The sequence below is a fragment of the Lissotriton vulgaris genome, chromosome 5 (genome assembly GCF_964263255.1).
Source record: "Lissotriton vulgaris chromosome 5, aLisVul1.2, whole genome shotgun sequence".
Lineage (NCBI taxonomy): Eukaryota > Metazoa > Chordata > Amphibia > Caudata > Salamandridae > Lissotriton > Lissotriton vulgaris.
Window position 1 is genome coordinate 1,036,368,913 of NC_141693.1, and position 25,628 is coordinate 1,036,394,540.

A 25,628-nucleotide genomic window follows, 5' to 3' on the forward strand; every position below is an offset into this window, starting at 1 on the left:
CTCTCTCTATCTGAGAGTAGCGCTGTTCTGTATCCGCCAGGGAGCGGCTCGCGTATTCAATCGGGCCCATTTACCATTGCCTTGTAGCTGTGTGAGCACTGCCCCTAGTCCGTAGGGACTGGCGTCAATGGCGACATTGGTGGGCCGGGCCAGGTCGAAGTACGACAAGTGTTGTCTGCCGACAGGGCTACTTTGGTGTCCTTGAAAGCTTGTTCCTGGTCAGGGCCCCACTGCCATGTGGTGGTGGACTTCGTCACCTCCCTGAGGGGCTTTGAGAGGTTGGATAAATCCGAGATGAAACACCCACAGAAGTTTACCATCCCTAGGAAACTCCGTACTTCCGAGATGTTGGGGCTTCCTGGACGTCTCGCACCTTGTCGAGGGCTACTCCTTTATCGGAGAACGTATAGCCGAAGAAACTGATTTTGTTCTTCAAGAACTGGCACTTTTCTTTGTGCAGGGTAAGTCCAGACTCATTGTTCCTTTGGAGAACACTGTGAAGACGGTGGTGATCTTCCATTGACGATGCATATACCAACAGGTCGTCGCTTACGTTCAAAATTCCAAGGAGTCCGCTGAGGACTTCACGGATGGTGTTCTGGAACAGCTCCGTGGCACTCGTGATCCCGAAACTGAGGCGCCTGCATCTCCTGAGGCCGACATGTGTAGAGAAAGTAGTGATGTATCGAGAGTCCGGGCGTAGGGGCAGTTGGTGATATCCGGAACATAGGTCAATTTTTGAAAACCACACTGCGCCGTTCAGGTCCCCCAAGATGTCATCGATGGTAGGGGTTAGGTGGCGTTCCCTTTTTACAACTGCGTTTGGGAGGCGCATGTCGACACAGATGTGGACCTGCCCTGGCTGTTTTGGCTTCCGTGCCACTACAATCGGGGATACCCACGGAGTGGGCCCACTGACCTTCTCTATTATCCCTTGCTCCTCCAGTGCTTCCAGCTCTTCTTCAACCTTCTTTTGCAGGTGGAAAACAATGCGCCTGTGCCTCAGCCCTACTGATTGGACTGACAGGTCAATATGGAGAGAGACTTCTTTCCCTTTCAGGCATCCAATGCCCTTGAAGACATCATCAAATTCTTCCATGATGGCCTCTAGTTCCTCTTCTTGTACAGCCAGGGAAAATGAGATCAGTTTCAGCTCTTCTGTTGTCTGTCCACTTACCAGTATTCCACTTCCTTCTTTGGTCACATACACTGTGGTGTGGATCTTGAGGTCCTGGTGCCAAAGCTCCATTTTAAAACATCCTAGGAGTGGGATGGAAGTCTTCTGTCTGTAGGCAAATACCTGAATCTTTGCTTTGCGCAAAGGTGGGCGTGGGCACAATTGGTTGTAAACATTGGCAGCAATCAGTTTGATCAAGGCCCCATCGTCTATGGTGGCCTTTACATCCTGGTGGTGGATCTTGAGTCTGCACCTTGGAAGTCGTCTCTTCCATCGAAGTTGGTCCACCGCAAATACATAATGGACAGGGTAGTCTCCTGTGTCATCGTCAATGTCTTCACTATCTTGCGCTTCGGCCACGGTCTGTGCTGCTTCTTTCCAGGGCTTTGATGACCTGCATACTGCCGCAAAATGGTTCATCCACCCGCAATCTATTCACCGCTTCCTTCTGGCTGGGAAGTCCTTTATGCGATGAGGCGTGCCTCCGCAGTAGCCACATTCCTTCTTTTTGTCTTGCAGTCATTTTCCTGGGCTTTGGCGGGACTTGGATCTCACCACGTTCACCTTCTCCACCATGTTGACCTGTTCCGTCTTGATGGGGCGGTGGAGGGCAGCCTCCATATGGGATGCTCTGGCCTGCGATAGCTCTTTTGACCGATCCAAGTTGAGGATGTCAGCCAGGGATTTACCTGACTCCTGAAGGATGTTCACTCTGAGCTTGGACGAGTAGCATCCCTGTATTATTTGACCCCGGATCTCCTCTTGTTCTTTCTGGAAGCCGCACATGCTGGCCAGTTCCTTCAAACGCCCGTTGAATGCGTCCAACGGCTCTTCCGCTTCCTGCTTGGCCTGGCAAAAAATGAACCTTTCGTTGTCTCTGTTCGCCATCGGCTCAAAGTGCGCATTGAGAGTGTTGAGCAGTGTCACATACGTTTTGGGTGTGGCCTCCACTAGTGTTTTGTATATGTGGTGTATGTCCTTGCCCCCTAGGTGGAGGAGTAGGGCTCTGCGCCTGTTCCGGGCTATACCTGCCCCTTCAAAATATATCTGGAGACAGTCGGTCCTGTATCTCCATCAAGGGGCGAGGGAGGAGGGGGCACCATCCACGACAAAGGGCTCAATGGTCGGGATCAACGCCATCCTGACACAGGTGCAGTCACACCTCGCGGCACATGCACTGCCTCCCTACTGGGCGTGGCGGCAGCCGCCTGGCTGAGAGTGACGGTGGCGCAGTTGGGCTTCTCCCTTCCGTTCCGTGATTGCTAGGCCTCACTTTCACACCCACCTCCTCCAGGGTGCTGGGGAAGTCACATGCGTGGGCTCAGGCAGAGAGGGGGTCAAGGGAAGGCCCCTAGTCCCACACAGGCACTCCCAATGGCTGCAGGGCCTTCATAGGAGGTAGCAGACTTGCACTGGGCAACAGCAGGCCTGCCCAGTTCAGCTGGCTCCTCACGTGGCTGCAAGGCCTGGATTGATGGCTCAGGCCACTCACGGACACCAGGATAACAAAGGCAGCAATTAGGACTCGTTACCGCCTCGTCGCCAGTGTGAAGGGCACGCCTCTTTATTTATACTCCGCACATGACGCCAGCGCTCACGTGTCACCTCCAGGTTCGGGTAGACTGCACCGCTACCCCGCCGGAGGACATTACAATGCTTTGTCACCGATCTACCACTCATTGGCCACGTATATGGTCCGCATTTGCTGATTACGTAATGGTATGGTAATCGGTACGGATTTAAAGTTATATCTGTAGATTTACTTTTTTCAAGATTTTAGTGTTTGGTATTTTAATACTGAAGTTTATTTTAATGAGTTGTTACCATCGAAGGGCTACACACCAAGACAATACAACTTCTGAATTTCCCAATCAAAGCAAAGAACATTATTAATTGTAAAGACATTTGAGCACTTTCCTATACTCCACTGTCTTATTTCAAAGGTAAGTCACTGTTACAGAATGCAAAGTTGTCACCCAAATAGTGCGTGGAAAAATGTACGAATTTCACAATATTATTAATGTTGACATCGCTGCTTTCCCTGAGATTCTCAGCCCAGTTTTATAAACTTGGGATTTGTGACTTATTTAATTCCTGCAAAGCACCAAGATTGTACCCATTAGGAATACATGAAGCAACTGTGCCATTTTCGGATAGCTACAAAGTTTAATTGATTTATAGAAGAAGTGCAAATAATCTAAAATACACGTCTTGGGACCAAGACTCCTCACTTGTAGACCGTAAGCTTTGCATACAACTGTAGAGGCCATGAGAGTGGTAGACCGTTGAGTGCACAGAACATAGATGGCATTCGGTATGTTAGGATAATTAATGCATCAAAGAATGGAGGCTTCCTATACAGCTAATCCTACCCATTGAATTCCAAAACGTGAAGCACACGCCAAATCACTCGGATATATTTCTGTCTATCAAATAAATAAAGGTAAACCAGAGGTTATGACATGGGCAGACAAGGAGGGCACCCAGGTAATTCAGATGACCAAGAATCAGGTAAGGAATTTGGGGGGATTTGGTGTCACATAACTTGGGTTTGTTACTTTTCAGGTAAGTCCTCTTGTAACAATGTACTTAGCCATTTTATATTGTGTGCCTGTATTTTCTGTAGATCACATAACTAGCTTGACTTTTTTATTTCATGTTTATAGTTTCTTAAGAAACGGCAAAAAGTTGTTTTTCAAGGCGACTAGAAGAAGTCACCATCATTTAATTGTTCGCAAAACTCCATATTATCTCTGCTCAACTTCTTTCTCCTTACTGGTTTCCAGTCAGTAAAGAACCTAAGGGTTTAATCCTCTCAAAAAGCCCAACGAAGAAAACCCCTTCTTATTCAGCGATATGCCTTTCTCATATTCTTTAGGCTTTCTTTCCAGATCCTCTCAACCTAGATTCATGACATAACTGGCAGTTAATCATTCACAGTGATGTTGCACAACTTTAGTATGTCTGACTGAATTCTTTTAAATGCCTTAAAATGGTTAATTTAATAAGAAAAAACTGCAAACTTGACTTGCAACTTTGCAATCTTGGTTCTCCTACTGTGTCTGATCATGCCAAGAGACCACCACAGGTCGGCAAAAGCAATATAAAGTCAAAACCCAGCTCAATTTATCACCACAGAATTTCATCCAGCATTCATTTGTGGAGTTTGTTAAGGGAGGGAACATCTAAAGGTAATTATTAAAATCAATATGTATTTGAACAATAATACTTAAATAATTAGTTATGTAGACTGCACAATTCTCAAATTTGAATCCGCTTACTCTGTCCTAAGTCCTTTTCTCACTTACGGAGTTCAGTAAAGAAATTATATATTTCAAATTACAATTCATTTGATAAAAATACCTGAAATAATCCTTACACAAAAAAATAAAAAGTTAGGGTACCACTAGATCAAATAGTGACGAGGTCTTCAAATCAAATAAATCACCAAATGAACATGTCAAATAGCAAAGGAACCACTAAGCTATTGTGGCAGCTGTTTCTGCTATTCCTGCTGTGATCAAAATAGAGGTCAAATCTGTTGCCCCTAGTTTTCTGGCAGTTGGTGTTGATGATGTTGTCCTGGTCACGACGGCAGCTGTTGTCACTGCTAGCTTCCTGCTACGGTCACTTCAGTTGCAGCATTAATGATTGCTTGTGACCAGTGTTGTTGTCCCTGGTGCGGTACAGATGCGTTTTCCGCTATGGTCAATGCTGACGTTCCTGATACGGTTGCTGCATTGGCCAGGCTGCTGTAGTATCTAAAGTTGGTGTAGTGGTCCATACTGTGCAAGCATTTGGTGTTGCTGCAGGAGGCTTTGCTGTGGTGTACACAGTTGCCACTGCTGTTTTCCATGGCATGAGGAAGCTGGTATCTTTGTCGTGATGACAGGTGTGGGTGCTGCTGTAGTCTCTGTTGTGGTGGCAGCTGTGGTTGGTACTATAAAATGTCCTGTGGTTGCAGCTGCTGTGAAAACTATTGACACTGCTGTTGTACTTGCTGTGCACAATGTTGTTGATGTTGTGGTGGCTAGGTGACAGTTATTGCTCCCGCTGACCCTGCTATTGTACAAAGCTTTGTTAATGCCATTGTGGCAGCTCTGGTTAACACTGTGGTCCCTGTTGTGGTAACAGCAATGATTACTGCTCTGGTCACTCATGTTGTGGCTTTTGTGGACCCTACTGTGTTCACTGGTATCATTACACATGTGACTGCTGTCGTGCATGCTGGGTTTGCAGCTGTTGTTACTGTGGTAGCTACATTGTACCTGCTGATGGGGTTTCTGATGTTATGCCAGTTGCTGCGTTCCCCATCTTGGGATAACGTTATTTTTTCTGATTTCCTGGAAGCTGTTACTACTGCTGTTTCCACCTGACATGGTGATATTTGGGGGTCACTGAGTGAACCCTGCTGCGGTTTTTTAATATAAAAATAATGCAGACCCCATAGTGATTCTCAGGCAGCAAGCAGAGCTTATTAACAAAGCAGGTGAAAAGGTGATAATGGTTGCTTGAGGCAATGGTCTAAGAGTTGGAAAATCGCTAATTTATTCTACTTTATGTCTATCTAAGTTGAGTTTCTCTTTTGCATTATTAAGTCCTTCACATGGTAGTGCAAAATGTAATTCAAGCAACTGAATCTTTGTGCAACATTTCATATGCACTTGCCTTAGTTCCCTTGATGTGGAAACTAGCAATGGCTGTACTACTCCTTAAAAATCCTACAGCAGACCCCATATTCTCAGAGGCTTCAGACCTATGCCTCTCCCACCTTTTCCACTCAAAACAATAGAGAACTATAAAGAGAGCACTCAATATACAAATCTTTCCCATGATCGAGGCTCATTCCTTTCTTGATCATGCTCAAGCAGGTATCTGCAGCGTGCAAGGGACAAACATTGAAAGTGGAGGAGTTGATGATTTCCATATAATATTTGACCATGGAGGGGGACCTGCATTGAATCTAATGGGCCTAAGGGCTGCATTTGACACTGTTTCTCACACAACCCTTATCAAACAGTTTAAGCACCCAAGGCTCTGAACTGGCTTGGAGCACCTCATATCTCACTGAAATGTATCATGAAGTCCGCCTATCACCTTAGCAGTCTGTCTCTAAACCCCTACTTTGCAGTGTTACCCAAAGTACCCCTTTGAGTCCTACTATATTTAGTCTCTATCTCGCTTAGGCAATCCTTTGGGTTGAGATGTGGGATGAGACCCAAAATACTGTCTCTTTAATGACGAGTTAGACCCAGTGTAAGACTGTTTTAGTGTTTGTATGAAGGTGGTATGCTCCTGAATAAAATCAAACTATTTAAATATAAACAGTGTCAAAACAAGAACCTGATCATTGGTTGCCCCTTAAGCTTCCAGTTGACTCTGCAGTGGGATGTTGAACTTGACTCTATCCCTGTTCCAGTGGAAGCTGCAAAAAAATCTTAAACTTATATTTGACCACCTCCTATCCAATACATTGTGTCGTCTTATACTATTGCTCTTTATCTGCATGCTGTGTAAAGTCATCCAGCCTTGGATGGATGTACAATCCATCATCCAATGCGTCCAAGTTATCCAGAATGTTTCTGTCAGGCTCATTCTGAGGTTAACTTCCTGTTCTTCCGTCAGCGGTAATCTGGTTGCTCTTCAATAGCTGCTTGTTTCCAAGCAATCAATTTTCAAGCCACTTTGAAATTCTGTCACAATGTCTTGCATCAACATGACTCTCCTTTGCTTCAACTTAGATTTTCTCTATACATTCCCACCAACACGTATTATTGCAGCTATCAAGTACCTAGGCCTACAATCAGTCAAAAAAGCAGTGGAACATCATTACTCTTCAGAATCATAGTGAGCCTGCTCATGCAACTTTTTGTAAAAATTGGGAAACATGGCTCTTTACTAATTATCTTTGTAGTGTCTCTGCGATTCTTCTTAACACCACGATAACTCTGTTGGTGTAATAGTGTGCTCTAGTAGGCTTTTTTATTCATTCAATGTACAAAATAGGAAATGATTGGAAGAATGATATCTGCATTTTATTCTTCAATGGGTATTTTCTTATAAAGAATAACATGAGTTGTTTGGCATTCATTAGAAAAATGGTGACAGAAATGGGCCAATATATACAGTGTGCGTGGAGCAGTGATCAGTGTTTAGGTGGGTGATATAATAAATAAATCAGAATACAGTTACAAACCCAGCATCATTTTATAGAAGACCAACAGTCTGGAGATACTGGTAGAAACTTTGTTTCGTAGTCATGTAATCCTACAGTGTTAATTTACACCCCTGAAGTAATTTATCAGATGGGATACCATCATCATAACAAGGTGTGAATATGTGGTCATCATTTCAAGGATACAATGAAAATGTCACTGTATTACAAATGACTAAATCCATTTGCAAGTGTAGACAGGTCAGCAGTTAGTTAATTACGATAGGCAGTTCAGAAAAATAATTTAACCAGGATTGTGGCAGAGTGAATTAGGACTTAAGAAGCATTGCTTCGCCTAGATAATGTATATCACATTACACTGATAGATTCCTCCCATGTTCTTTCCTCTTTATATCATTGGGCTACACTGCAATTTGTTTTATTTTATAATTGATTTCAAAACTGACAACGTAATGATTAGTTTCACATTTGAAACACCAATTAAAATTGTTGAATTACAACAAACAACTTAAGTGGTGTGCTAAACTTACATCACAAATAAGAGTGAGGTTAATTTAAGAATATTCAGAAAGATATCACATTTATATCAGCAGATTTAGTTATTTTGAGATGACCCATGGCCAAAACTTCCATTAGATTCAGTATCCCAGTCTGGCAGACCTTTCAGAGTTCCTCTAAAATACAAACCTAGGCAGTTTTCGTAATACCACAAAAACAGAGTAAATGGACAAAAGCAAGCAAGAAAGTACCTGAAAAACGTTGAGCGTGTCAGTCCCAGGGTTATACAGGCATCTTAGTGAAGGCATGCTGTCTGCTAGGCTAGAGCAACCTAGCCATAAAGACCTGGGCATAGAGCACTGTAGAGAGAAAAAGACTATGAGACGGTAAAGCATGACAAAAAGAATCAATGCTAGTACTACCTAACATCCTTACAGCATGTCCTAAAGCTTGATTGTAGAATATTTTAATCAGTTGAAATTACAGATTCAAATGGCTGTCATTATGAAGGCCGGAGAGCTTAGAAAAACACCAGCAAAAAATAAATACAGATCACCACCGTGGTTTAACTGTGGCTAGGTTTGGTGAAAAGTACCATAGGTGTAGAACTTCCCTCTTATAAAACTCGCACACAAAAAAGCCAAAGCATATGACAGTGTACTTGTGGAATTGTTTTGCCTGAGCAAGTAACGATAATTTAAGTGGCCAGTGGAGATTTATAGTTTCATTCACAGGGGAGGAATCCAGTTCAGATCCTATATATAGGAGACTACAAAAAGATAGAAAATCGTGAAAAATACTTTCACATAGGTATGTTAAGGTAGCAGAGCAAATGTAATGCACACTGGGGTCTGCCTCAACTTTTCACCCCATCTATCAAATAAATATTTGAAGATGGAGTGAGAGTGCGCCTTCTGATTGGACAGTGGTCTGTTAGAAGCCAATGGCCGCATGTGAAAATACAGTTTATATAGGATGTATGCACTGCTCTGAGGCAGTATTTGAGCAGAAAGGGATTACATAATTTAATATGGGCCAACCTGACTATTTCCCTGACCTTCTGGACCTTCCCGTCATTTAATACATAGAATCGACAGCAGGCATTTTCTCCATAGGTGGGTGGTGCTCTTGGTTTTAGTGTCTGCTTGTGCCCACACACACATTACCCAATGTTAGACCAGTTAAAGGCTTACCTAATCTTGGATGATATCTTTCATCCTGGGAATACAATCCAGATTCGACATTAGGTAACTGTGGTGATAGAGTGTTGGACTTCTTTGAGTGTGCCCCAATTTAACTGAGCCCTCATCCCATCAGAATTAATGAAAGCAGAAACTATCACTAGGCAGGGAATGTCTGCTGACAGAATCCTTAACCCATTACCTTTCTAGTTTAAGTAATTAGCTGGATGTTCCCATTGGTAGTAGCCCGACCAGACCCCGCAAGTGAGCTGTAAAGGAAGAGTTAGACCTTGCTGATGCTAACGGTATGTGTTTTCATATACTCCAGTTGTTCTTGTTTGTGTATCCTACCAGGATTAAGCATATTTTAAGCTTATTCTGCAACATTTTGTTATGTGTTTACTCTTACTCTGTTTCATTTTTTTTTATTAGCGATTGTCTGTGCCTCCTAGGCTGCATTTTATTTCTTGGGGACATTTTATTCTCTTCTCTAATGAGGTTTCCTCTGGAATGACATAGGTGACTGTAACTAGTTCTCTAACACTTCAGCGGTCCAGGAAGATATGCCATAGTTCTGAGGCCTTCTTACTTCATCCTTTTGACATTGCCTTTACAGGAAGTCAGATGACTATCGTTTGAAGGCATAATTTAGTTCTATGAACATTTAGGTTTGGGAATTCTGGTACCCAAACATTTTGCCACTTGTTAGCAATATTGTTTTTCTCTGTCTGGAGTACACTGTGGTGTCCATATCTGGCTTACTCGTACGTTAAATAAATGCTTTTTCGAGAGTTATGAGTGTTGTAGGATTCATTTCGTACTTCGGGAGCATTTACTCTTACAAACAGGACTGTGGCTTGGAACAGGGATCAAGTGATAAGATTCTGATTACTGACAGTTCGTCCATTACTTATTACAGGCCTGGGTATCCAGTCTCCATATGTTGCCAGTTTTTTTATCCAGTGTAGTACTCCTTGGGTATTGCAAACTGACTTATGAGGGGAAAAAAGGGACTAGGCATTCCCGTTTAATTTAAAGGGCTGAGGCATCTGACTGTCCCTGCCACGGATAAATAAAAATAAATCAGCCTCAAAATCTAAAGACTGGGACAAAGAATAGTAGGACTCAGAATAAAAAAATATGGTAAGAATGCCAATGGCTATGAGTTAATACCTTGAGGGTCAATGTATCTAATTATAAGTGTAATAGTCCTTGCATTATACCAAATTAAATGCAACTTAATATAATTCATTATGTATATTAAATATAATTACAAACCTTAATGTAATCATTATGCCAACTCTAACAATATCCCTAAATGAACAATAACTGTAATTCTTTATAATTAATCAAAGGCTGTCCATAAAGTACATTTAAATTACATTTAATTATATCATTATCCTCAGCCTACCCTTAAAATTACCCAAACTATATTCCGGATTTGTATTTTTTTTATCAATTCAATGAATAATTAATCTTAACCTACGTCTAATGCCAAACCTAATTTATCTGTCCATTTTAAGTTAAATACATTTTTTGTCATTAAAATTAAATTCATTGACTTTAGCAATCAATTCATTTAAATTAAAAACATATCAAACGAATTAACTGAAATAGATAGCCCTGGCCCTTTTTTAATAATATTAATAAATATTATTAAATAAATCGAATCTCTAAATGATATGATCGTATCTGGAAATTACAGTTCTTAACTTTAACAATATAGTGACCTTCTCTGTAGTGGCAATATCAGTGGGGGTCACACTTGTGCAATGCCATCTAAGTTGTGACATTTCAATGAACTGTTGTGGCAGTGAACCATACAAAGACTATGCTATAGGATCCGCTTCAGCTTCCTAGACAATCTAATATTCAGAGTGAGACAATAGAAGACAGATTCATCTGATTATCTCAGACACATTGCGATTACTTAAACCATTACGTGGCTTTAGCAGTCAGCATTTTTTGGCACAGTTCCATAAGAATCTGGAGACTTATCTTGTCTACAGAGTCAAAAATACAACAGGAATCTTAGTGGGATCATATGGTGTATTTAGTTATTTGTGGTTTGGTTAGTTTGATGGACTCTAACTGACCCGATCTGGTCAGAATTTAGGAAGCCTCTTCTCTGTTAAATCTTTATTTTCTGTATGGTGAGGTCCACATATAATTGGATAGGGACTTCCAATTTATTTTTGAACTGGAGGCAGAGGTACTTCATAGGTCCCAATTGCAGTATCAGCCAATAATCTCTTATTATGATGAACTTATCATATAGTATATTAGGGGTATACACTCTGACTTTGTCCTATGGAGGAGTCCATGTCCTGTGACTGCTGAATATTTAATGATGACTTTTAGCATTATGAGTGCAGATTCCTTAATCTTAAAGGCAAATAGGATAATACTGGACGAAAATTAACTATATTTTGTGCACTTTAATCCACTTATAGTACCTTTTCTTTTTAAAGACACAAAGCAGGAGCCTTAGTGACAAATTTAAAAATAAAGAAGGCACGCATCCCAGTCCTGCTCTTTGTTTTTGTAAACAATTAATCTGAAAAATATTCAAATGATCCAGATAGCTGTTTTTTATTTTTTTATTTTTTAAAGCACCATAATGTTTGTAGTAAAACTCTGTCAAGGTTCTCGTTCATCGGTGACCATTCAGCATCTACTGCAACAGTCGCCCATGCTTGATTTATTAGGTGGCCCACAGGTCTACTGTTATCAATGGATGTTCTAGTTTTACAAAGTTCCTTTTTTAAATGGGCTATTCAAAAATCCAATTACTTTTTAAACTATATGCCAGGGGTATAAGTATATATCTTGGGGCCTACATTTGAAAGTAAAATTGATCTACATAAGGCTGGTTGAAGGGAGTCTTTATGTTCTTCAGCAATTAAAACTAGAGCCCACTAGACTTAGTCTATCAGTGTCTTCTTTGGCATTGCTCGACACAGTGGCAGCCGTTCTTGGGATGCTGAGGGATTCAGCACTGCAGATCTCCTTGACAGATGCTCATCTTTGAAAGCTCCAGTCTCCGGGCTGGAGACAGTTCTCTCATGCTTTCGCGGGGATGGATCTTCAGGGGAATGTGCCACATGACAGCAATGGCAGCACTAGTCCTGCCATGCAACAGGGGTATCTGATGTCACACTCTTCTTTTTCTTTAGCGTTTCTTTATACAGTTTGCCACTTAAGCCACGTCCTGGAAGACCGGGCAACACTCACGATTCAGGTCCGACTCAGTAAAGCTCACACTTGGCGGTAGACTTCTTCTTGGTGTTCCAAATGCTAGGATCATGGCTGGGCTTCTCCTCTTGAACAATCTGTCCTCATGCAGAGCAAGGCATTCTCATTATTTTTCTCATAGCAGATAGGCAGGCTTCTAGTTACTAGGCTGACAGAAAATTCCACAAACTTCAGGTAATGCCCCCTCACCTCAGGGACACTAGCTTTCATGCAAACAACAGCCTTAGTTTCACAGCAGTTCTTTTAGTACTTTGTGAAGCACTCACTTCCTGTGGTAATAAGAACTTGGAACTGAAGCAAAGGGGATTGGCTTGGGTCTTAATGTTATGCTAACTTTCTAGACAGGGAATGTGAATTCACAGTCTTAAGATTCTAGGACCAATTTGAGGTGGATCCCTTTCAAATGTCATTTTATGGCTGTAGTGCAAGCACATCCCTTTTGCAAGATGATGGCTCTCACAGCAGCTAGTGGTGTTGCTGGCTCCAAGCAGCAGTATTCAACAGGAATCAGGAACAGACAAAATGGCCTGCCCTGCCTGGAAACCTACCTACCTTTAAACAAAGAACCTGCTGACTCTGCACCAACCACCACACGGTAATGCTCAGGATCATCAAATCAGCAGTCATTTGCTAACAGGTCCTCTTAGAATTTCCAAAGGTAGCATTGTGAATTCTCACTTGCTCACCATCTGGGTCTGCACTCTTCAACTTCAGGAATACAGGAAATACACATCCGTAGTCTGAGAGGCTGTATACACCCCCTGCATCTTGTGCTATGCTAAACCATGGGTCATCCACAATAGATCCCACTGGTACTAGCAAGGATACTCACATTCAACAGTCACACTGTCATGTATGCTCCACACACACACATAAAATGTATACACACTCCAGTTGCACACAGAATGTCAGCTCCAGAGTCTGGGTGTTACACTGAAGCCGAACTTTTACTCGATTGGGGCTGGCAGGCCGCACTCCTCCATGGCACAGAAAATAGCCTATTAATTTACAAAAATCTGCAATCTGTCACCTTCACTTTATGTCAACAATCCAGGATGTAGACAGTAGTCTCAAGTCAACAAAAGAGGGCACTCTTCAGACCTCTCCCCCCTCCCTGGTTAGAGAACAGATTCTGGATCTTGGCATTAACTGGCACATGGCTTGGCCTCAGCATGCACGCTGGATTAACATCTCATCTGGGCTACTAAAAAGTCAGGATACCAGTTTCACATGCTGTTGGGTCACTCAGGGCAGGTGTGCATGCGTGCATACCATGCAGGGGACATTCTCAGCCAACCATTAATATATAAATACTGTAAACTGTTAGACCTGGCATCCTTAGGGTGTTATGTCCCCCAACTGTTTGCTTTTTACCTCCTGTTTTGGGGATTCTCCTTTTGTTGGCCTACGGACTCTGAGCACTTTACCACTACTAACCAGGGCTAAAGGGCATATACCTCTTCCCTAAACATGTTGGTGATTGGTGTATACTTGAATGATATATTTACTTTATGTATACGTCCCTTGTAAAGTGGCACACCCTGTATCCAGGGCCTGTAACATAAATGCTACTAGTGGGCTTCAGCCATGATTGTGCCACCCACAGAAAGTAAGATAAATGGGTGAGCAACCCAATATACCCTTGCGGGCTTGGGCAATACTTGTTATAGGAAAAGGACCTGCAAGGGGTTTTATTTTCTTTCTATTTGTCAGCACTGATAGGATCCGTTATAAATAATCAGAGTACCTAACACTGTTGTCAATCAGTGGCTGTGTTATTTTATTAGCTATTAGTATAGGGGTCCCAAAGGATCAATAAAACTAGTGTTACTACACTAACACAGTAAATATAAAAATAATGAATAAATGCAAAAAAACAGGGTTTAGTGTTGTCTGAAAGTTATTATTTGTTTTCAAGACAAAGAAATATATATTTTTATACAACAAAGATAAGCATTCACATAAAATAGGGTGCATACATAGATATTCTTTAGATATTCAAGGTGTCGATTGCTTCCTCCATTATTTATAAGCAGTTTGGACTTATAATTTGGATATATCAAAGGAGGAAGCAATCGACACCTTGAATATCTAAAGAAAATCTATGTATGCACCCTATTTTATGTGAATGCTTATCTTTGTTGTATAAAAATATATATTTCTTTGTCTTGAAAACAAATAATAACTTTCAGACAACACTAAACCCTGGTTTTTTGCATTTATTCATTATTTTTATATTTACTGTGTTAGTGTGGTAACACTAGTTTTATTGATCCTTTGGGACCCCTATACTAATAGCTAATAAAATAACACAGCCACTGATTGACAACAGTGTTAGGTACTCTGATTATTTATAACGGATCCTATCAGTGCTGACAAATAGAAAGAAAATAAAACCCCTTGCAGGTCCTTTTCCTATAACACACACAGAAAGTAGCCTTCCGAACCTGGCTCAGGCCTGCCACTGCAGTACCTGTGTGTGCAGTTTTACAGACACTTCGACTTGGCATTTAAAACTACTTGCCAAGCCTTAAACTCTACTTTTCTTACACGAGTCACCACTAAGGTAGGCCCTTAGTAAAAGGTAGGACATGTAGATTTATTCTTTACATGTCCTGGTAGTGAGAAACAGCCTATTTCATTTACCCCTCTCATAGGTTAGCATTGGCAAGTTACACCCTACATCAAAGGCACTTCCGGTTATAAGTACTGGGTCTCTGGCTCCCCTAAAACAGATGCTTTTGGACCAGTATCCAGACATCGCTGGCTCTAATCAGCACATTGCCACAAACACAGCTGTACTGCCAGGAGGGACTGCCACCTGGCTAACTGCTCTGCTTTGTCGGCCTGCTGCTTGCTGAGCTGCAGGAAGGACTGCCACTGTGCCAACTGCCTTGCTTTGCTGGCCTGCTGCCTACTATTTCTGCATTGTGACATTGAGTGTTTTCCAAGGGCTTGATGGCTTGCCCCCATTCCCCAAAACCTCAAGGCCATCAAAGACTTTGCTTCCTGACTTGTTATTATTCTACTGCAAGAGCCAGTCTCTGACTAATAGCACGTCCTGAGCACTCCACTCTGCATCAGGAAGGACTTCGCTATAAAGCCATACTTCACCGGCATACAGTGCTCGCTTTGTGCTGAATGTATCCAGTTCAGTGCCATGCACTGAATAGAAATACCGCCTTGGGCCAGATCAGACGCCGCTGAATTCGAGGGAAGTCTTTCCAGCATCCCCACCACATTGCCATAACAACCAATTATCCCCAGAAGCAACACGTCTGCGGAGGCCACACGATGCGTCACAGTGGAGACCAGCAGAACTTTGCCAAGCCTGCGGCGACCGCCCGAGAGCCGGACTGCCCGGCATGATGCTGCACTGCTTTCCCCACAGGAGGGCTCCCAGTGTCGTGAGGACCACTCCTGCAACAAGAGGTACTGGGTCCGCCAAGCACCGCACAGCGATGCAATAACTTGTGCACCCTGGTCCAGAGAGACCTGAGGCTATTTCTTGGTTTGGAAGTACCTGCGAGCCTGCGCAGCAAAAGATGCATACCTGTTGATCCCTTGCAGGGATCCCTGTCCTTCACCCCCAGTCCAGCATGACCGCAACATGCATTGATCACGAGTGCTCTGCCGGCACTCTCAACAGAATGCTACCGTAATTACCCTAAGAGAAACAAATGTATTTCTGTCAGCACTGGGATTTTAAATGCATACTTGAAAACGCCAAAACTTAAAAAGTATTATTTGTATTTTTATTGTTTTGGTCTTATGTTGAGCCTAATACAAACAGCTACTTTCTTTATAAGCGTGTGTATGTAGAATCTTCTTGTGGCGAACTGATTGGGTTGGTATGTTGCACAAATACTTCACACATTGCTTCTTTAGATAAGCCTGCCTGCCTGCTCTGTGCCAAGTTACCAGAGGGGGAACACAGGTTATCTCAGTTGTGTATCTAGCTTATCTTATAGTGTATCTAGTGTAACTAGAGTGGTGGGTTCCGCCAGGCTTGGGTGTATACCTTAGCCAACCAGAAAACCCCATTTCTAACATCGGTGATCAGCGGTGAGGATAGGACTTGCGTTTGTGCAATATCAGACAGTAAATCATTGTGCACTACAACTCTGTACTGAGACCATTTTGATTGCTGTTAGTTTAAATTGACCCTGTTTAGCCTTTGTGATTTTTTCCTGCTAGACCATGTCACAAACTGTAGAAGTAATAATACCTGCAACTGCAGTAACTGATTTTGAGCTGGCTAAGTTGGAGTCTACAATGGGACCCAGCTAAAGGGGCTCTGTAAAGGATTTCAGATGTATATTAAGGGACTCACCAAGAAGGTAGAATTCCAGAAAGCCTTGAGAGCCTGGGCGGAGACCCAGGTTGCAGGATGTGACAAGCTAAGTGAGGAGGAGCAGGAAATCATAGAAGAGGAGAATAACCTGAGTGTAGATTCCAATGGGGTTTAACTACTTCTTGGGGAGGGGGCCAACGACCTGCAGGAAGCAATAGTGGTTCCCTCAGCCAGAAGCAGTGTCTCCTCCAGGAACCTGTCCCCATAGGAGCTGAATGACAGGAGGAAAGAAAGGAAACTAAGACTAGATCGTGAGAAGTTGGAGCAACAATGGAAACAGGCTCTGGCTGAGAAAAAGCAGGCCCTTGAAGAGAAGAGACTAGCCATAGAGGAAAGGAAGTTGTACCATGAGTTAACCACATCTCACTGACTATTGATAAAAGAGAGATCCCAATTGAAAACTGCTGCCTCCTTTCAAAAGCTAAACAGGATCTCCGTTCAACCTATGTCCCCATGTAGTTTACTCCCTATCAACCAATGAAAAGAGTAAGGTCTGCAATCCTCAACTTGCCATCTGTCAGTGCAGGTACAAAAAAAACTGGCAGACATTTTCTCCATGTTCTAGGTTCTTCATTGTGGAATACTCTTCAACCACATTGGATTGTAGGGAATTATTTGGGGAAATTCAGGAAACTCCAGAAAACTCACCTCTTTATCCAGGCCTTTGGCAAACCCAGTCTGCCAAACCTCAGTACTTATCTGGCAACGTAACTATTATGAACAGTGTTTTGTTACCCCTACACAGCCAGTCAGACGCCTAAAACTAGAGAGTCACCTCATCTAACTTTAGCTTTGTGACTGTGCTTCTGCAATTTTAAGACTTTGACAATGTTCACCCTCCTGATGTAGGTGAGCACATTCATCTGGAGTGCCAATGTTTTTATCTTCTTACTTGTATCACCTTTGTGGACTCTCAGGGACTCAACTAGGTGGTAAGCAGAATTGTACAATAAACTACAAATAAATACATAATTTAAAAAATTCTTCTATTTAACTATTAGGGCATGTAATAGCGCACAGAAATATGTACCTAACTGTGGCATTGTAACTCTGACATGGAAATGTGTACCAAACTGGGGCATTGTGATAATGCAATAACATCGTGTCAACTGACTGGAAAATAATGAGCTTGACGTGGAAACGTGCAGCTAAATAGGCACACTGATACTGCATGCAATGTTGTTGCACAGAGGAGCATTTGGAATCTGGCATTAAGAAGTATACCATACTGGATAACTCCAAATCCGACATGGAACTGTGTATTTAACTGGTGCCTTGAGATTGTGCATCGAGATGTGCATCTAACTGAGGTGCGTGATCCCACACATGAATAGGTACCTCACTACAACACGGTGATGTTGCATGATAAAGTGTAACTTAATGAGTTACTGTAATAATGCATGAAAATATGTAGCTACCTGGAGGATTGTTCATCTGGTATGGAAATGTTACCGTAACAAGAAGATTGTGATACTAGCATACCTTATTGGAGTACTGTGAACGTTGGCCTTGGATGGAAATGTGAACCTCATTTGGGCATTATGAACCCTGCACGGGGTTTGTGTACCTAACCACAGCATTGTGACCCTGTCAGGAAACGTTTAACCAACCTTTGTGAAGCTGGCCAGAAGTGTGTACTTGACTGGGGCGTTATATACTGGCATGGGAACGGGAATTTAACAGGGGCAAATGTGAACATGATATGGATATGTGAATCAAACTGAGGCACCATGCTAATGGCATTAACACGTGTGCCTATTACGCATTGTGATGCTGACATGAAAATGTGTGCCTAAATCAGAGGTCTTCAAACTTTTTGATGCCGAGACCCCCTTGTAAAACCTTTTTAGGCGTAAGGACCCCCTTACGACAAAAGTTTCTAGAAACTGGTAGTCCTCATCATCAATATTGTGATACCAACACAGAAATGAGTACCTAACGTGGGAGCTATTAATCTGCCATTGAAGTGCACACCTAATTGGGACACTGTGATCCTGACATGGAAATGCTTGCCTAATTGAAGTAAGAGTACGGTGCACTTACATGGAGCATTGTTATACCAGCTTGGGAAAGTATGCTTTATTGCAGTAAATGTAAACCTTGCACTACACTGAATACCTAATTCTTGATAATGACATCGCAACTGCAATCTATTCAAGGGAGATAGGAACGTGCATGGCAATGTGGAAAATGGCAACCCTTCTACCCCATCCTCGCTTGGAGTGGGGTCGATTTGTTCACTACTTTTAGGTGTTTTGCACAATGTAGGACCAATATTCACAACACACCTGCTTCAAAGCTGGTTGATAATAAAGAGACAGTAGTGTGTACGGTCTCTGATTTTACCAGGAGTGTGCGAGATGGGCTAATACTTCATGTTCTCAAAAGGTGATCTGTGGCCTGTATTACACAGTCAGGATAGACTCAGACATAACGTAAAGTTCATTCTAAACACGAAGCGGTGGCAACTTTTTAGTTTCGTACCTTCATACAATTAGTATTACTGGGCTGTGTCTGTGAAAAGTGTAATTTATCAAGGACACAAGTTCGTAAGATTGACCCTTTGTCCAAATTGTTTTTGAAATACTTTTCAGCATTTTACTCTGTGTGGACAGCTGTGAGCCCAGTTTGGTATATCATGGTAATACCGGTACTTGAGGCTGTACCTCCACAGAGGAGTAGCAACGGCTGTACCTGGCCAGCTAGCTGCACATCTTGCACAGTGCAAGCGGTCGTTTTCTGCCGCTCGAGTAGATTTCTACTCGAGCTGCAGCTTTTTCAACGCGGACTGGTAGTTTCTCATCGCGAGCGGTCGCGAGCATACGCGACCACTCGCAATGAGAAACCTGACCTCCCCGCATTAAGAATCTCGGCGGGAGGTTTATTTTCCACACTTGCGATCGGCAACCTGATGTTGCAGATCGCGAACGAGGAAAAAGTCTCGCAGGGATGTCATTTTGCTCACTCGCGGTCGCCAACTTGACGTTGAGGACCGCGAGCAAGCAAAAAATGAGCGATACGCGTGTTTGCACTGTGCGTCGTGCAATTTGCGTAGCGCCAAGTAGCGCAAACTACGCAAGCGTAGCATAGTACTTCGCCCAGGGTTATACAAAAGATCAACGAGAATGTGTGTCAGTTCTGCAACCCTATGAATTTGGTGGATTAAAGGCACTAAAAAAATTAAGTCATAAGTCAAAATAAAATCGACAATGGTCAGACAGCAATGCAGAAACAACAGTATTAGAAGGCAGTCATGAAAGCAAGCATGGTTTCGCAGAGAAATATTGAAAAAATGGCAAATTATTAACTTATATAAGTAAACAGAACCTATTTAGTGGATGAAAGGAGGTGGTGTTGCACAGACACTAGGTATAAAAAAAAAAAGATGAAAAGGGCACAAAGAATGCATTAAAACGGGTCATGATAATTTGGCAACAGAACATAAAATGTACTGCAAGTTGTAAATACATACTAATAAAAATATCTGAAAAAATAAAGGTAAGGCTGAGAATGCATATCTTGATTAATATTGGAAAACAAAACGTTGATAGGTAAATTGCTTGAATTAACATGAGCCATGGATAATTACTTGATTAAGAGTAGGGCAAAAAAAGCCACGTCCTTTGCACACCCAGGTTTCCACAATGGAGTTATGAGGAGTGCAGTCTCTACTGCACCTAACAATTGACAGATGCGATAAAGTTTACAAACCCCATTCAACTTCGGCAGGCCAAACCTGAAGCAATTCAGTAGGAACGGGAATTACAGAGATATTTGGGATTTGGTGCGGTAAACACGAAATCTGGGAGTTCATTCCGATTTCTGGGGGGAAACTCGCTGGGTGTAAATCTGGGCATTCGTAATCAGGGTAATCCATAAAAGGTAGAGAGGAACAGAAGTATGGGCACAGCACATCGTAAGCCAGAGCAGGGGTGGCCTTAGGCATGTGCAAGCTGTGCACCAGCACAGGGCCGCCAAACCCCAGGGGCCACCATGCCAATATATATCCTTAATATAATAATCCTCTGAGGATGGATACATATTTGCGTGGTGGCCCCTGGCAGGGATTTGGCGGCCTCCGGCTCTGTTCCACTTCCAAACACCCTGACCCTCCACTCTTCACTGGCCTCCGCGCCTGCGTTCCTCCGGGGGCCCCCTACCTAAGCTCCCTAGCCAGAGCCGCCATGAACCGAGAGCCGCCCCTGACCAGAGGTACCCGACTTTGGTACTCTGCTGGTTCAGGGCATTTGGTAGGCCACGTAGCTCTGAAGAAAATGATAGATGCGAAAATGGAAAGGGATGGATCAGAAGTGCTGGTTTAAGACGCACCGTTTACAAATGATAATGTTTAACCCCCACCACGCCCTTCCCTCCAACCCCGTTCCGTTGTCACTGCAAAACAGAATGTACCCAATTCAGAAGGGCGAATTTTGGAAAGAGGCAGTTGCTAGAGCAAAATGTTGCATTAAAGAACAATATATTTTTCTTGAATGTCTGTAAAAATGTTTTCCTCTTTTCTGTAAGAATTACATTCGCGAACACTGGCGAACATTTTGTGGAATTTTACAGGCCAGTTAACCAAAATTGCACTCTTTAAAAAGGTGTGAATTCAATGTACAAAAGAAAAGTCACACTGGAAATTCTAACGAGTTTAAAACAGTCGATCCTGGTTGTGAAATGTAAAACACTATTTCATACTAGGCAAACATATGCGTATACAAATTTAAAGTTAGAAAAATACAATAGGATACATTCATACTAAAGAGTACCGTCAGCTCTCGTCTTTATCCTTGCACCTGTTTTGTATTCTCTATTAACAGCTCGGTGAACCCGAAGAGCCTCAGAAGAAACGTGGAACGTCTTTAATCCCCTTTGATGCAGCACGCAACTAGGATTTTTCAATATGAATTTCAATACTTTTGGACCACACACTCCATACACCAGTTGTTTCACATTGAAAACATATAAATGTAAACACAGACATGGGCATGTTTTTGAAAACGCAAATGGACGTGTGCTAAAAATTTGGAGGCAGTATATCATATGGCTTATATTTTCTTTCACTGAACCTCGGAAAACATTCGGATTCTGTGAAAAATATTAAACGCTGTGAAACATATATATTTTTAGCTGTGTTTCCGTAAAACACACCTAAAATATAATACAGACATAAACCAACGCTAAGAATAAATGTAGGTTTTAAAAAAAGCAAAGAGTGTGACCTTAGAGTGGGCGAGTAAATGCTTAGGCAGTATAGAATTATTGACTAAAATGCTTTATTAAGTTAACAAAATATTCAAATTGAGCCTTCACGGCTTTTAGGTAAAGTGGTCTGGTTTATGAGTATTTATAAAGAGGATGTCTGGTGCGGAAAGCCCCGTCTTCCCCCACCTCATTTGTAGGATAAAATTATGTTTGGGCTACACAAAATATTATTCAGGAGTTATCGCACATGTACAGAATTCACATTGTAAAAGGTAATGTTTGCCGGTGCATGTTTTTATTTTTTGGCATTTATTTTTGACCAGCTATATGCTGGCTGTTTTGCAAGTCCCAGCTACACAAATACGACTTACATAGATATACATATATTAAGGGACTGAATAGAGACTGGTAATCCTATGATGCAACTGAAAATGCAGTAATGTGTAAGAGCATCTGTCATATCAAGACAAGACATGTTTTGAGTTCACGTAACCACTCTTTTAACTCTTTTTATGTAATTACAACACCGTGACACTTACTGTACATTTTATATTTTTACTTTGCAGATTTCATGTTTTCACATTGAGGTTAAAATGATGAATATACGGGGATTTCTGTTATGTAAAATTCTGAACGGGATTTTCCAAGTTTTGTGGCGTACTAAGCCCAATGTAATTTTGCCTTCTGTCTCTGCACGCATTTCCCATGCTTACTTCAACAGCGGGAAAAGCCAATAACTGTTCGTTCGGAAGAGGAAGTGTGAATCCTTCATGGAAGAGCTATTCATTCGCCAAACAAGTTTATCTGCTTCCATTCTGCTGCTGTAGGCATACTTTGTCACCCAAAGTAGCTATGGGGAGATTGTAGCAGACCACCAAGGTAGAAGAGAAGGATGTTGACAACTGGATCCTGGTCAAATTTCCACAGCTGTATGGAAGCCAGAAGAGCAGTGGAGCCCTGAATGAAGGCTGTAGATGTGCGGGGGGTGTCAAACCAGAAGGAGAAGCATATGAGATCTTGGCTCGCCCCAGGCTTATGTCGGTGGTAACCTTTCTACTTTGGCAAATGGTGCAGACTTAAATTAGCACCTTTAACTCAACTCTTCAGAGGAGACTGTGGATTTTAAAGGGAGTTCTAAAGGCACGGCTACACAGAACTGGATCCACAGGTACAACAGAAAGACACAATGTGCACACAAGCACACACACAAACACACACACAAACACATGGGCGCACAGACAGTAGAATGCCCCCCTTATGCTCAAAGTCTTGCAGCACTGTGTGGAAGTATACATGGTTCATGAGGAGTTTAACCTGGTGGGAATATAGGCAGCAGGACACTTGGACATGGCAGATGTAGGTCATTTGGGAAGCAGGAGAAAGGCTTTAATCAGTCTCTGTACCTCGCTCTAGTGCTCTGTTTCCAAGGCCCAAGAAGTTGCGATTCTTTTTATAGACCGTAGCACACTCAGCAAAACTTCCATCGCGTATTGTGTCTAGATCAATACATCTAAGCAAGACTTTTATTGGCCAGTACCTAGAATTTTCAACTGGCTGACTTACTTTACACAAAATATAACGGCACGTCTCAGCAGGGCTGCAATACATTCATCAGACAGTACCAATCTTTTTCAGGAGGACAGCTCCTTTTTTCATTGACAGTTGCTTACTCTCAAGGCTGCCATATATTTATAGCACAGTACAACAGGGCTGCTATAATTTTAATGGAAAGTATCTGCACATTTCATTTAGGAAATTATCAGCGTGTCTCATCAAATTAGCAGCAGGAATGCTATATTTTCAATGCGACAGCTGCAGCTACTCCAGTTATTATTACTCTTTAAATGGACAGAACAGCACTTTTCAGCACAAGCGCCATACATTTAATAAACGGTGTCAGTACTTCACAGAAGGACACCTTGCCATGATATTTATGGCTGTCCCTACACTCACTGGCATGGCGAGTATACTTTTACATGGATAGTCCCAGCACATCTCGTCTGACTTCTAGAAGTTGTATGGACAGTACTGGCACGCCTCAGAGGGGCTTGGAAGATCTGATTGCCCGTGGTTGGGAGGAAGGCAGAGTATCCTTAGCGGTTCTCGGCTGCTCACTGAGGTAAAAACCTGCTTATATAGGTTTATGTGCGATTTCCAGGTTCGAATCCCAAGTTGAACCAGCCTTTCCTACCTTCAAGGTTGACAATATGATCACCTTTTTCCATTCAGAAAAATCAATTATATATGTGCAACACAAAAACATATTTATTGTTCATACGGTTTCATTTCTGAAGCGATGAGAGCATTTCTGGTTAGTCGTTGATTCATTTGACCCTGAAAACCTAAAACAACAGGAGCATGAACCTAAGATAAAAACTCAAATGTTGTTGCCAGATGTTTCTCTGAGGGCCCCAGGCTCGTGAGGAATGGGTAGATGCTCCAACCAGGCCCCCAGTGCACGAGTATCACATCGCCTTGTTACGTACATTTAGTCTAGACAACTGTGGATTTTGCGCGCAATTGTTTTACATCTCCTATTATAAATATGGGTTTACAAATCACACAATGCCGTGTTATTCATATACACTAAAATACCTTGACTGGCTAAACTTAAGCCTTGTCATGAGAGGCCAGTTAGGGCTGTTCATGGGTTTGGTGAGAGGCAGTTTTATGCTATACTGAGAAGGCAGGCTACCTTAATGTTGTGCATCTACTAAAATGCCTGTTTGGATTGTCATGTTTGTCTTAACACATATACTAACGATGCAGAAAAAGAATATGTCTACTCTCTGATGCACGTGCTGTTAATGAACGTGGCACCTGACGTATGGGCACAAGGATGGTTGCCCTTGTGTGTTCAGTCTTGTAGGAAGAAGAATGAAAAGTACTAGTGACTTGCGAATATTTCGAACAAGAAGCGCTTTTCAAATATCCTCTGTAATGACACAGGAGCCGAGCATTCGCCGACTCCTCCTGGCTCCAGGGAACATCCTCCATATGAATGTATATAAGCTGCTGGCGTTAGGGTTGGGTTGGACATGGACAGCACAGCTGTGGCAGTAATGTTAAAATATGGACTTCTGCCTTCAGGTCCGACTGCACAGTAAGGTACTCAGGGAAGCTTTAAATGGTTGGCATAATTTAGAGAACTAATATAACAGTGGTGTAATAAGGCAGGGTAGAACTGAGGAAGGATTTAGACCATCATAATCATATGGGCTAAAATACTAACAAGTGTGTGTGCATACTGATCTTCGGGTGCGGTGATGGAGCTCCTCACATACCACCTGCACTAGCAGATTCTATGCAGGCTGGTTGGAATCCTAACACACGCTCTACTGGAGCATACTTAGAAGTGATGGACACATGCCGATTTGGTAATTTTTTTTGTTTACAACTAAATATAAAAATAAAATAATCATTTCTTTTTGGAACTCATAGGATCTACCTGGTGTTATATTAATAATTTAGGGGTAGCACCACTTGAAGCCTAGACTCTGAGGGCCCAGTATCGCAAAAAAAGTCACAAAAGCAAATCTAACCAGAGATGTCTGGATGTGTTTTATGATCCTGAAAGATACAACAGAAGTTTATGGAGCACACAATCACACATTAAAGTCTTCATTATATAATTATCACAAAAATAAATTCCACGAAGATTAACAGTGGGGCTCTTGCTGTTTTGTTCTTTATTTTCATCTCATTCCAATCCCTTGTGCCAACGCGTTTCGCCGTGGTTGAGTTAACCTGCGGCTTCGTCTGGGCTTAGGCTTCTCACAGGTA

At 42.3% G+C, this 25,628-nt stretch overlaps 1 protein-coding gene across 2 annotated transcripts in view; it reads right to left on the reverse strand.

Annotated features, from left to right (window-relative positions):
- BTRC (beta-transducin repeat containing E3 ubiquitin protein ligase) overlaps window positions 1-25,628 on the reverse strand; it is a 1,268,207-nt gene that overhangs the window by 1,017,953 nt on the left and 224,626 nt on the right. For both annotated transcript variants that reach the window (XM_086922668.1, XM_086922669.1), the window contains one exon: window positions 8,102-8,209. In XM_086922668.1, coding sequence (XP_086778794.1) covers window positions 8,102-8,209 — 108 coding nt within the window. The remainder of the gene's footprint in view (window positions 1-8,101; window positions 8,210-25,628) is intronic.